This window comes from Eucyclogobius newberryi, unplaced genomic scaffold (genome assembly GCF_026437365.1).
Source record: "Eucyclogobius newberryi isolate DKJ021-1_F unplaced genomic scaffold, fEucNew1.0.hap1 SCAF_1, whole genome shotgun sequence".
Classification (NCBI taxonomy): domain Eukaryota; kingdom Metazoa; phylum Chordata; class Actinopteri; order Gobiiformes; family Gobiidae; genus Eucyclogobius; species Eucyclogobius newberryi.
In genome coordinates, this window is record NW_027315723.1 from 5,983,788 (window position 1) to 5,996,367 (window position 12,580).

The window sequence follows — 12,580 nt, forward strand, 5'->3', positions numbered from 1 at the left end:
TATTTTTATTTTTATTTTTATTTTTATTTTTATTTTTATTTTTATTTTTATTTTTATTTTTATTTTTATTTTTATTTTTATTTTTATTTATTTTTTAATTTCACTGCCCCTTATTTTTGTCCTGGCTGGGACCATAGACCTGGTTTGGTTCTTTATTACGTGATTTAGTCCTAAGGTTTAGTCCTCCTTAGTACTGTACTGGTTTAGACCTGCAATACACCTTAGTTTCACCCTTTTTCTTAGACCCGGTTTAGTCCAACAATATAACTAATTCTTTAGTTCTGCATTAGTTCTAGTCTGGAATCCCTGAAAAATAAATACATACATCTAGATATTTGTTATAATTGAGATTTTAATGACAATACAATATTTACAAAAAGTGACATGAATTTCAGGCATAAAAATGACGTGCAAACATCTGACCTAAAACTAGATTAAATATGTTTGTGAACATAAAAGAGTTATTACAGTGAGAAATATCACATGCAAACTGCAAACAATGAAATCTGCTTTCACTTGACTAAAGTAAAGTAGGATGTATAAATTAAACTCCATAGCTATGAATTTGCAGTAGTAAGAGCTAGTTTATCTTTAGTCCTAGTTTAGTGCTGTTTTTTCAAGGACTTTTATGGCGATGGTCTTTACCGCGAGCAGAGCTTCGTTGCAGGCTTTGGCAATGTTTGATGGTGGCAGGAGGAACCCGAACCTCCCTGTGTCCTGCAGCTCGAATGTGAACGAGTATTTAATCCCCAAATTATACGCCCAGTCATCTGATCCTCCGGGAGCAAGGTCTGAGGAAGAAAATGTGTCAGATGCCCTTCCTCACGCCTGTATCTCTGTTTCAGATGCCCTCCCATGGTACTTACAGATTGTTTCAGCTCCAGCTCCATATTTGTAGTGGTTGTGGTAATGTCTGTGGATTTTTTTAGCAGCTTCTTGCACCATTTCCAGCTTCAAGACAAAAACATTTGGTTAGTCCTGGTTTGGTTCCGGTTTAGACCTTCTCCAGTCCTGGCCCACTTCTGGTTTAGCCCTAGTTCTAGGTCTAGTCCTTACAAGCTCATTGTGGTTGCTGACCTGCTCTGTGCTGCAAGAGCGCTGGTAGATCCAGCAGTTTAGTCCTGGTTTAGTCCTGGTTTAGTCCTGGTTTAGTCCTGGTTTAGTGCTGATATAGTCCTGGTTTAGAGCTGGTTTAGTCCTGGTTTAGTCCTGGTTTATTCCTGGTATATCCTGGTATAGTCCTGGTTTAGTGCTGGTTTAGTCCAGGTTTAGTCCTGGTTTAGTCCTGGTTTAGTCCTGGTTTAGTGCTGGTTTAGTCCTGGTTTAGTGCTGGTTTAGTGCTGGTTTACTCCTGGTTTAGTGCTGGTTTAGCACTGGTTTAGTCCTGGTTTAGTCCTGGTTTAGTCCTGGTATAGTCTTGGTTTAGTGCTGGTTTAGTCCTGGTTTAGTGCTGGTTTAGTCCTGGTCTAGTCCTGGTCTAGTCCTGGTTTAGTGCTGGTTTAGTCCTGGTTTAGTCCTGGTTTAGTCCTGGTCTAGTCCTGGTTTAGTCCTGGTCTAGTCCTCACCAGCTCATTGTGGTTGCTGGCCTGCTCTGTGCTGCAGGAGAAGGGGAACAGGAGCATCTGTGAGTATGAGTGCACGCTGATGTAGATCTGGACCAGGTCTTTGTGGGTCCGGAGGAAGTTGGCGACGGCCTGAGACTCTGGTTCAGATTCAGGGAATGTCCCACAGTAAATCTCTGAGCACGGAGAGCTGGACGCTCCCTTAGCTGACAAAACAAAACAGAAAAATGTGTCAGTTGTTCTAAAACCAGGAGGTTTGGGGTTCAGTTCACACTGTGTCCTTATTATTTGTAGTTTTTGTCAATAATTTGCTAATTTGGTTGGCATTATTGGCATTATTGGCATTTATGGCATTATTGGCATTTTTTAAGTTTTAAGTGGGCATTATTAAATCAAAATGTAAAATAATAATAAACCATTCTTTCAGTCTCAATTTACAATAAAAACAAAATACCAGTGATTCTCAAAGTAGGGGCCGCGAAGTGTGGAGTTGCTTAATCATTTTTACGATGTAGGGCCAAATTTTGCCCCGGAGGTGGCGTTAACGTGAGCCTTTTCCAGGGGACCTCGCTGACCTTATCGCTGGTGATAGTATTTGAACCAATGACTGATATATGTGGCATTCAAAAGTCACATTATGTTAAAATGATGACGTTGTATAAATTATGTTTTGGTGAAATTGGGTCAGATAACACAATAAAACTACAAAAATAAATACAATTTTAAAAGGTTTACAATTTGACATAGTTACAGACGTCTATTTTATTGCATGGCTCTGAAAGTTTGAGAACCCTTGGACAAGTCGAGTAATCAAAAAATGAATTATCTATATCCGATAAGTAAAACATTTTTTAGCTGCAGCCCTAGTTTAGTCAACCAGAAAACATATACTTTTAAATAGTGATAGTCTAAGTTGCATTGCTCCATGGGACATGTACAGAGGTGTTACTTGTACAATTAATTAGTTTATGGTCTGGTCTAGTTTGGGGCTCTGTGATGGAAAAGAAGAACTTGGATCTCCACTTCATTTAATTCATTTAATTTTAGTTTTCATTAATCAACACAAATATCAGTTACTGTAGTCAACCTCAAAATCAAACTTATAGTACAGTAGTATAGTTTTAGTCAATTAACATTTATGTGATTTTAGTCAGAGGACAGAACTTTAGATGTTCCCATACATTTTTACTTCTATAAATATAGTTAGAAGCTAGAAAATACAACTCTTATAACTCTGGGTGTATGCAAGAGAGAAAGAGGAAACGTAAGACCAAAAATAGCTGAGACGCTGCTCTTTCGTTTGGTCTCCCGTACATATGGTCCTGAGGTGTGTGGTCTTTTTAGTAACACAGCGGTTATACTGTGGATGAACTCAACTCACTGCACCAGTTTGCATCAAAGTTCCTGTTGAGGTCGACTCCAACACATCGGCTGTTTGGAGACACTGAGCGGTTCTTCCTCCACATGCGGTTCTGAAAACAAGAAACCTCTTGGAATATGACAATCTTCAAAAATAGTTAGTTTCGAGCTTCAAGAAAAAGTTCAGAATTCTGGTTTGGTTCTTGTTTAATCCTGTTTTTGTGTCTTGTTTTTTGGTTCTGGTTTCGTCTTTGGTTTAAGTCCCTGGTTTAGCCCTTGGTTTAGTCCCTGCCTGGTTTAGTACATATTTAGGTCCAGTTTAAGTCCTTGGTTTAGTCCTTGGTTTAGTCCCTGGTTTAGTCCCTGATTTAGTACATATTTAGGTCCAGTCTTAGTCCTTGGTTTAGTCCCTGGTTTAGTCCCTGGTGTAGTCACTGGTTTAGACCCTGGTTTAGTCCCTGGTTTAGTCCCTGGTTTAGTCCCTGGTGTAGTCCCTGGTGTAGTCTCTGGTTTAGTCCCTGGTGTAGTCCCTGGTGTAGTCCCTGGTGTAGTCCTTGGTGTAGTCCCTGCCTGGTTTAGTACATATTTAGGTCCAGTCTTAGTCCTTGGTTTAGTCCCTGGTTTAGTCCCTGGTTTAGTCCATATTTAGGTCCAGTTTTAGTCCTTGCTTTAGTGCCTGGTGTAGTCAAGGTTTAGTCTCTGGTTAGCCTTTGGTTCAGTTGTGTTTAGTTCAGTTTTAGTACTTGTTTGGTTCATTTTTGCAGTTAAGTCATAGGACTGGATCCTTGGTGTCGTCTCAAGAACAAGTTTGGTTGTTACTTTAGTCCAGGTGTAGCGGTATCCGTCCGGGTTCAGCACTGGCAGCACGTACACATCAAAGCTGTCCAAGATCTGCGTTATCTCCGAATTATGACCATAAAAGCCTAAAGACTAAACAAATAAAACATTAAAACGAAGTGCGTCTTACACTGTTATTTATGACTTCAATAAACTCACGTATTGGACAAACCAGAGGCAGAAGGCCGGACTGATCCACTCTCGAGCATGAATCCCACAGTCCAGCCACAGCGCCTTCTTATCAGGACGCGAGTTCAGAGACAACTGGGGACAAAATATAGTTTAGACCTGGTTTAAGGCAGATTTAGGCCATGGTTTATCCAGGATTATTTGTGTTTTTAGTCCTGGATTTTGTTCTATTTGGTCCTTAGTTGAGGTCCTGGATTTAGATGTATTAAAGACTGAGAGGACATTCATGCTAATCCTAAATTGTGGTCTGGTTTTGTCTCTGGCTTAGTCTTGGTTTAGTCTTGGATCCGTCCTGGTTTAGTCCTGTTGGTTTAGTCCTGTTAGTTTAGTCCCGGTGGTTTAGTCCTGTTGGTTTAGTCCTGTTGGTTTAGTCCCGGTGGTTTAGTCCTGTTGGTTTAGTCCCGGTGGTTTAGTCCTGTTGGTTTAGTCCTGTTGGTTTAGTCCTGTTGGTTTAGTCTTGTTAGTTTAGTCCTGTTGGTTTAGTCCCGGTGGTTTAGTCCTGTTGGTTTAGTCCTGTTGGTTTAGTCTTGTTAGTTTAGTCCTGTTGGTTTAGTCTTGTTGGTTTAGTCCTGTTGGTTTAGTCCTGTTAGTTTAGTCTTGTTAGTTTAGTCCTGTTGGTTTAGTCCTGTTGGTTTAGTCCTGTTAGTTTAGTCCTGTTAGTTTAGTCCCGGTGGTTTAGTCCTGTTGGTTTAGTCCTGTTAGTTTAGTCCTGTTGGTTTAGTCCCGGTGGTTTAGTCCTGTTGGTTTAGTCCCGGTGTTTTAGTCCTGTTGGTTTAGTCTTGTTAGTTTAGTCCTGTTGGTTTAGTCCTGTTAGTTTAGTCCTGTTAGTTTAGTCCCGGTGGTTTAGTCCTGTTGGTTTAGTCCTGTTAGTTTAGTCCTGTTGGTTTAGTCCCGGTGGTTTAGTCTTGTTAGTTTAGTCCCGGTGTTTTAGTCCTGTTGGTTTAGTCTTGTTAGTTTAGTCATGTTGGTTTAGTCTTGTTAGTTTAGTCCTGTTGGTTTAGTCCCGGTGGTTTAGTCCTGTTGGTTTAGTCCTGTTGGTTTAGTCCCGGTGGTTTAGTCCTGTTGGTTTAGTCCCGGTGGTTTAGTCCTGTTGGTTTAGTCTTGTTAGTTTAGTCCTGTTGGTTTAGTCTTGTTGGTTTAGTCCTGTTGGTTTAGTCCTGTTAGTTTAGTCTTGTTAGTTTAGTCCTGTTGGTTTAGTCCTGTTAGTTTAGTCTTGTTAGTTTAGTCCTGTTGGTTTAGTCCTGTTAGTTTAGTCCCGGTGGTTTAGTCCTGTTGGTTTAGTCCTGTTGGTTTAGTCCCGGTGGTTTAGTCCTGTTGGTTTAGTCCCGGTGGTTTAGTCCTGTTGGTTTAGTCCTGTTGGTTTAGTCCTGTTGGTTTAGTCTTGTTAGTTTAGTCCTGTTGGTTTAGTCCCGGTGGTTTAGTCCTGTTGGTTTAGTCCTGTTGGTTTAGTCCCGGTGGTTTAGTCCTGTTGGTTTAGTCCTGTTGGTTTAGTCTTGTTAGTTTAGTCCTGTTGGTTTAGTCTTGTTGGTTTAGTCCTGTTGGTTTAGTCCTGTTAGTTTAGTCTTGTTAGTTTAGTCCTGTTGGTTTAGTCCTGTTAGTTTAGTCCTGTTAGTTTAGTCCCGGTGGTTTAGTCCTGTTGGTTTAGTCCTGTTAGTTTAGTCCTGTTGGTTTAGTCCCGGTGGTTTAGTCTTGTTAGTTTAGTCCCGGTGTTTTAGTCCTGTTGGTTTAGTCTTGTTAGTTTAGTCATGTTGGTTTAGTCTTGTTAGTTTAGTCCTGTTGGTTTAGTCCCGGTGGTTTAGTCCTGTTGGTTTAGTCCTGTTGGTTTAGTCCCGGTGGTTTAGTCCTGTTGGTTTAGTCCCGGTGGTTTAGTCCTGTTGGTTTAGTCTTGTTAGTTTAGTCCTGTTGGTTTAGTCTTGTTGGTTTAGTCCTGTTGGTTTAGTCCTGTTAGTTTAGTCTTGTTAGTTTAGTCCTGTTGGTTTAGTCCTGTTAGTTTAGTCTTGTTAGTTTAGTCCTGTTGGTTTAGTCCTGTTGGTTTAGTCTTGTTAGTTTAGTCCTGTTGGTTTAGTCCTGTTGGTTTAGTCCTGTTAGTTTAGTCCTGTTGGTTTAGTCCCGGTGGTTTAGTCCTGTTGGTTTAGTCTTGTTAGTTTAGTCATGTTGGTTTAGTCTTGTTAGTTTAGTCATGTTGGTTTAGTCTTGTTAGTTTAGTCCTGTTGGTTTAGTCATGTTGGTTTAGTCTTGTTAGTTTAGTCCTGTTGGTTTAGTCCTGTTGGTTTAGTCCCGGTGTTTTAGTCCTGTTGGTTTAGTCTTGTTAGTTTAGTCATGTTGGTTTAGTCTTGTTAGTTTAGTCCTGTTGGTTTAGTCCCGGTGGTTTAGTCCTGTTGGTTTAGTCCTGTTGGTTTAGTCCCGGTGGTTTAGTCCTGTTGGTTTAGTCCCGGTGGTTTAGTCCTGTTGGTTTAGTCCTGTTGGTTTAGTCCTGTTGGTTTAGTCTTGTTAGTTTAGTCCTGTTGGTTTAGTCTTGTTGGTTTAGTCCTGTTGGTTTAGTCCTGTTAGTTTAGTCTTGTTAGTTTAGTCCTGTTGGTTTAGTCCTGTTAGTTTAGTCTTGTTAGTTTAGTCCTGTTGGTTTAGTCCTGTTGGTTTAGTCCTGTTAGTTTAGTCCTGTTGGTTTAGTCCCGGTGGTTTAGTCCTGTTGGTTTAGTCCCGGTGGTTTAGTCCTGTTGGTTTAGTCCTGTTGGTTTAGTCCTGTTGGTTTAGTCTTGTTAGTTTAGTCCTGTTGGTTTAGTCCCGGTGGTTTAGTCCTGTTGGTTTAGTCCTGTTGGTTTAGTCCCGGTGGTTTAGTCCTGTTGGTTTAGTCCCGGTGGTTTAGTCCTGTTGGTTTAGTCCTGTTGGTTTAGTCCTGTTGGTTTAGTCTTGTTAGTTTAGTCCTGTTGGTTTAGTCTTGTTGGTTTAGTCCTGTTGGTTTAGTCCTGTTAGTTTAGTCTTGTTAGTTTAGTCCTGTTGGTTTAGTCCTGTTAGTTTAGTCCTGTTAGTTTAGTCCCGGTGGTTTAGTCCTGTTGGTTTAGTCCTGTTAGTTTAGTCCTGTTGGTTTAGTCCCGGTGTTTTAGTCCTGTTGGTTTAGTCTTGTTAGTTTAGTCCTGTTGGTTTAGTCCTGTTAGTTTAGTCCTGTTAGTTTAGTCCCGGTGGTTTAGTCCTGTTAGTTTAGTCCTGTTGGTTTAGTCCCGGTGGTTTAGTCTTGTTAGTTTAGTCCCGGTGTTTTAGTCCTGTTGGTTTAGTCTTGTTAGTTTAGTCATGTTGGTTTAGTCTTGTTAGTTTAGTCCTGTTGGTTTAGTCCCGGTGGTTTAGTCCTGTTGGTTTAGTCCTGTTGGTTTAGTCCCGGTGGTTTAGTCCTGTTGGTTTAGTCCCGGTGGTTTAGTCCTGTTGGTTTAGTCTTGTTAGTTTAGTCCTGTTGGTTTAGTCTTGTTGGTTTAGTCCTGTTGGTTTAGTCCTGTTAGTTTAGTCTTGTTAGTTTAGTCCTGTTGGTTTAGTCCTGTTAGTTTAGTCTTGTTAGTTTAGTCCTGTTGGTTTAGTCCTGTTGGTTTAGTCCTGTTAGTTTAGTCCTGTTGGTTTAGTCCCGGTGGTTTAGTCCTGTTGGTTTAGTCTTGTTAGTTTAGTCATGTTGGTTTAGTCTTGTTAGTTTAGTCATGTTGGTTTAGTCTTGTTAGTTTAGTCCTGTTGGTTTAGTCATGTTGGTTTAGTCTTGTTAGTTTAGTCCTGTTGGTTTAGTCCTGTTGGTTTAGTCCCGGTGTTTTAGTCCTGTTGGTTTAGTCTTGTTAGTTTAGTCATGTTGGTTTAGTCTTGTTAGTTTAGTCCTGTTGGTTTAGTCCCGGTGGTTTAGTCCTGTTGGTTTAGTCCTGTTGGTTTAGTCCCGGTGGTTTAGTCCTGTTGGTTTAGTCCCGGTGGTTTAGTCCTGTTGGTTTAGTCCTGTTGGTTTAGTCCTGTTGGTTTAGTCTTGTTAGTTTAGTCCTGTTGGTTTAGTCTTGTTGGTTTAGTCCTGTTGGTTTAGTCCTGTTAGTTTAGTCCTGTTGGTTTAGTCCTGTTGGTTTAGTCCTGTTAGTTTAGTCCTGTTGGTTTAGTCCTGTTGGTTTAGTCCTGTTGGTTTAGTCCTGTTAGTTTAGTCCTGTTGGTTTAGTCCCGGTGGTTTAGTCCTGTTGGTTTAGTCTTGTTAGTTTAGTCATGTTGGTTTAGTCTTGTTAGTTTAGTCATGTTGGTTTAGTCTTGTTAGTTTAGTCCTGTTGGTTTAGTCCCGGTGGTTTAGTCTTGTTAGTTTAGTCCCGGTGTTTTAGTCCTGTTGGTTTAGTCTTGTTAGTTTAGTCATGTTGGTTTAGTCTTGTTAGTTTAGTCCTGTTGGTTTAGTCCCGGTGGTTTAGTCCTGTTGGTTTAGTCCTGTTGGTTTAGTCCCGGTGGTTTAGTCCTGTTGGTTTAGTCTTGTTAGTTTAGTCCCGGTGTTTTAGTCATGTTGGTTTAGTCTTGTTAGTTTAGTCATGTTGGTTTAGTCTTGTTAGTTTAGTCCTGTTGGTTTAGTCCCGGTGGTTTAGTCCTGTTGGTTTAGTCTTGTTAGTTTAGTCATGTTGGTTTAGTCTTGTTAGTTTAGTCCTGTTGGTTTAGTCTTTACCTTCAGAGCATAAATGGGTCTTTTCTCGTATGAAGACCCGAGCAGCAGGACCTTGACTGTGGCTGAGTTGTCCTGACTCGTCCTGTTGATCCAGAGGTAAATCTAAAACAGAAAACAATTGTATAGCTGTGTAACACAATGTAAACGTACACAATATTATTTTAAATGAAAAAAAAAAAAGTCAAATCAAATGAAACTTTACGTCGTCCAGACTGTGGTATCTCTCATAGAACGTGGCGCTGCTGCGAGGGTCTGAGGAGCCGTTACGAGTTTGCATCTCCACCAGCTCCTCAGTGTTAGCCAGAAGAACTCTGAGAGCAACACACACAGAACCCGGGATTATGTCTAGTCCCCCCCTAGTCCTTATGGTTTAGTCCCCCTCGTCAGCTCGGGTTTAGTCCCCCCTCATTAGCTCTGCTCAGCCCCCCTCGTCAGCACTGGTCAGTCCCCCCTCGTCAGCTCTGGTTTAGTCCCCCTCGTCAGCTCTAGTCAGTCCCCCCTTATCAGCTCTGGTCAGTCCCCCCTCGTCAGCTCTGGTTTAGTCCCCCTCGTCAGCTCTGGTCAGTCCCCCTCGTCAGCTCTGGTCAATCCCCCTCGTCAGCTCTGGTTTAGTTTCCCTCGTTAGCTCTGGTTTAGTCCCCCTCGTCAGCTCTGGTCAGTCCCCCCTCGTCAGCTCTGGTTTAGTCCCCCTTGTTAGCTCTGGTTTAGTCCCCCTCATCAGCTCTGGTCAGTCCCCCCTCATTAGCTCTGGTCAGCCCCCCTCGTCAGCTCTGGTCAGTCCCCCCTCGTCAGCTCTGGTTTAGTCCCCCCTCGTCAGCTCTGGTCAATCCCCCTCGTCAGCTCTGGTTTAGTCTCCCTCGTTAGCTCTGGTTTAGTCCCCCTCGTTAGCTCTGGTCAGTCCCCCCTCGTCAGCTCTGGTTTAGTCCCCCTCGTTAGCTCTGGTTTAGTCCCCCTCGTCAGCTCTGGTCAGTCCCCCCTCGTCAGCTCTGGTTTAGTCCCCCTCGTTAGCTCTGGTTTAGTCCCCCTCATCAGCTCTGGTCAGTCCCCCCTCGTCAGCTCTGGTTTAGTCCCCCTCGTTAGCTCTGGTTTAGTCCCCCTCATCAGCTCTGGTCAGTCCCCCCTCGTCAGCTCTGGTTTAGTCCCCCTCGTTAGCTCTGGTTTAGTCCCCCTCATCAGCTCTGGTCAGTCCCCCCTCGTCAGCTCTGGTTTAGTCCCCCTCGTTAGCTCTGGTTTAGTCCCCCTCGTTAGCTCTGGTCAGTCCCCCCTCGTCAGCTCTGGTTTAGTCCCCCTCGTTAGCTCTGGTTTAGTCCCCCTCATCAGCTCTGGTCAGTCCCCCCTCGTCAGCTCTGGTTTAGTCCCCCTCGTTAGCTCTGGTTTAGTCCCCCTCGTCAGCTCTGGTTTAGTCCCCCTCGTTAGCTCTGGTTTAGTCCCCCTCGTTAGCTCTGGTTTAGTCCCCCTCATCAGCTTTGGTCAGTCCTTGGGTTAGATCTGGTTTGGACCTGATTTAATCCTGGTTTACCTGCACCTCACTGTCCCTCCTCCTGGTTTAGTCCAGCTTTGATCCTATTTTAGTCCTTTGTCCCTGGTTTTCTTCTGTACCACACTGTCCTTCCTCTGTATCACACTGTTTTTCTTCTGTACCACACTGTCCTTCCTCTGCATCACACTGTTTTTCCTCTGTACCACACTGTCCTTCTTCCTCTGTACCACACTGTCCTTCCTCTGTATAACACTGTCCTTCCTCTGTATCACACTGTGTTTCCTCTGTATCACACTGTCCTTCCTCTGTATCACACTGTCCTTCCTCTGTACCACACTGTCCTTCTTCTGTACCACACTGTTTTTCCTTCTGTATCACACTGTCCTTCCTCTGTACCACACTGTCCTTCCTCTGTACCACACTGTGTTTCCTCTGTACCACACTGTCCTTCCTCTGTACCACACTGTGTTTCCTCTGTACCACACTGTCCTTCCTCTGTATAACACTGTCCTTCCTCTGCATCACACTGTTTTTCCTCTGTACCACACTGTCCTTCCTCTGTATAACACTGTCCTTCCTCTGTATCACACTGTGTTTCCTCTGTACCACACTGTCCTTCCTCTGTATAACACTGTCCTTCCTCTGTATCACACTGTGTTTCCTCTGTATCACACTGTCCTTCCTCTGTATCACACTGTCCTTCCTCTGTACCACACTGTCCTTCTTCTGTACCACACTGTTTTTCCTTCTGTATCACACTGTCCTTCCTCTGTACCACACTGTCCTTCCTCTGTACCACACTGTGTTTCCTCTGTACCACACTGTCCTTCCTCTGTACCACACTGTGTTTCCTCTGTACCACACTGTCCTTCCTCTGTATAACACTGTCCTTCCTCTGTATCACACTGTGTTTCCTCTGTATCACACTGTCCTTCCTCTGTATCACACTGTCCTTCCTCTGTATCACACTGTCCTTCCTCTGTACCACACTGTCCTTCTTCTGTACCACACTGTCCTTCCTCTGTACCACACTGTCCTTCCTCTGTACCACACTGTGTTTCCTCTGTACCACACTGTCCTTCCTCTTTACCACACTGTGTTTCCTCTGTACCATACTCACTGGTGGATAATTCCACGTTTCTTCAGTTTATCTCTCACTGCCTGAGAACTGTTCACAGGAACGAAAAGATGAACCGGACTCTCCTCTTTGATAAACTCAGAGGAGACAGGCTGCCACAGAGAAGTCTACCAAATGAGAGGAGAAAGAGAGTGTCAGATGCCCTCCCCGTGTCTCAGATTCTCTCCCATGAAGTCGGGCTCACCTCAAACTCGGTGGAGATGTTTTTCAGAACATCCACATGCTCCGGAATCTTCGGCGTTAAGGACCAAACCTGGTCACTGGTGGGACAATTAAGACATTAACTTTAAATGTAGAATATGTTACCTGGTTTAGTTCTTGGTTTAGTCCTGGTTAAGTCCTGGTTTGATCCTAGTTCAATTTCTGTTTAGTCCTGGTTCTGTTAATGTATAGTCCTGGTTTAGTTTAGACTTGGTTTAGTCCCACTTTAGTTCATGTTTATTTCTAATTTGGCGTTGGTTTGTCCTTGCTCAGTACTCAGTGTAGTTCTACTTTAGCCCTGCTTTAGTCCATGGTTTAGTCCTGATATACTGTAGTCCTTAATTAGACCTTAAGTAGTCCCACAGTTTTAATGTTTGGTTTAATTCTGATTTTCTCCTTAGTAAGTCCTTTTTAAGTTGGTTTAGTCCTTGTTTAGTCCTTGTTTAGTCCCTGTTCAGACCTGGTTCAGTACCACTTGTAGTCCGCGTTTATTCCTAAATTGGCCTTGTTTAGTCCTGGCACAAGTCTTTGCATAAAAACATATTCTAAAATGTACTCACTGTGTTTCAGATCCAAGCCCAGCTCTGGACCAGACCAGGATCAGGACCAAGGCCCTCAGAGCCTTCATGTTTTAGAGTCGTCTGAAACTGAACAAAATGCAGTGAAGCCCAAGTATTGATCCAAAAATGTTTATTTAGAAGTGTTTACTTTAGTTAAGAAAGAGGGCAGGGGTCGACTCCCACTTCTAAACCACTTAAAGCTGTACTGTGTAACTTTTCTGGCACCTGCTTGTTTGGAGTTGTTATTCTTTGCTTGCAATGTTCCACAGTCCATCCATCCATTTTCTACCGCTTGTTCCCTTTCAGGGTCGCGGGTGACTGGAGCCTATCCCAGTGACTTCGGGCCTTAGGCGGGGTACACCCTGGACAGTGGCCAACTTGTCGCAGGGCCAACACAGAGACATAGACATTACAGACAGTTCACACTCATTCACTAGGGCCAATTTAGAGTCACCAATTTTGCCTAACACATGCATGTCTTTGGACGGTGGGAGGAAGCCACAGTAACACGGGGAGAACATGCAGACTACACCCAGAGAGATCATGTGATGTTGGTCTGGTCCGGGAATCGAACGCTAACCGCCTTTGCCACCGTGCACCCCAGTA

The 12,580-nt window shown here is 43.3% G+C and overlaps 1 protein-coding gene across 1 annotated transcript; it reads right to left on the reverse strand.

Moving 5' to 3' along the window:
• Positions 1 to 428: 428 nt before the first annotated feature.
• cpb2 (carboxypeptidase B2 (plasma)) lies at positions 429 to 12,062 on the reverse strand. Its single transcript, XM_072448368.1, has 11 exons — positions 11,975 to 12,062; positions 11,398 to 11,473; positions 11,196 to 11,320; positions 8,798 to 8,906; positions 8,596 to 8,697; positions 3,918 to 4,022; positions 3,741 to 3,851; positions 2,944 to 3,034; positions 1,566 to 1,768; positions 867 to 951; positions 429 to 791 (listed from the first exon to the last, which is right to left on the reverse strand). Exons 1-11 carry the CDS (start codon positions 12,040 to 12,042, stop codon positions 598 to 600), a joined length of 1,269 nt encoding a protein of 422 aa, XP_072304469.1. The 5' UTR covers positions 12,043 to 12,062; the 3' UTR covers positions 429 to 597.
• Positions 12,063 to 12,580: the final 518 nt, after the last annotated feature.

Excerpts from the sequence above, each read along its gene's own strand:
- cpb2 (XM_072448368.1), bottom strand. The coding sequence starts at position 12,042 with ATGAAGGCTCTGAGGGCCTTGGTCCTGATCCTGGTCTGGTCCAGAGCT. Across the intron at positions 3,035-3,740 it reads ACCGCTACACCTGGACTAAA|AACCGCATGTGGAGGAAGAA; the intron begins GTAACAACCAAA and ends TCTTGTTTTCAG. Across the intron at positions 792-866 it reads AGCTGGAGCTGAAACAATCT|ACCTTGCTCCCGGAGGATCA; the intron begins GTAAGTACCATG and ends TTTCTTCCTCAG.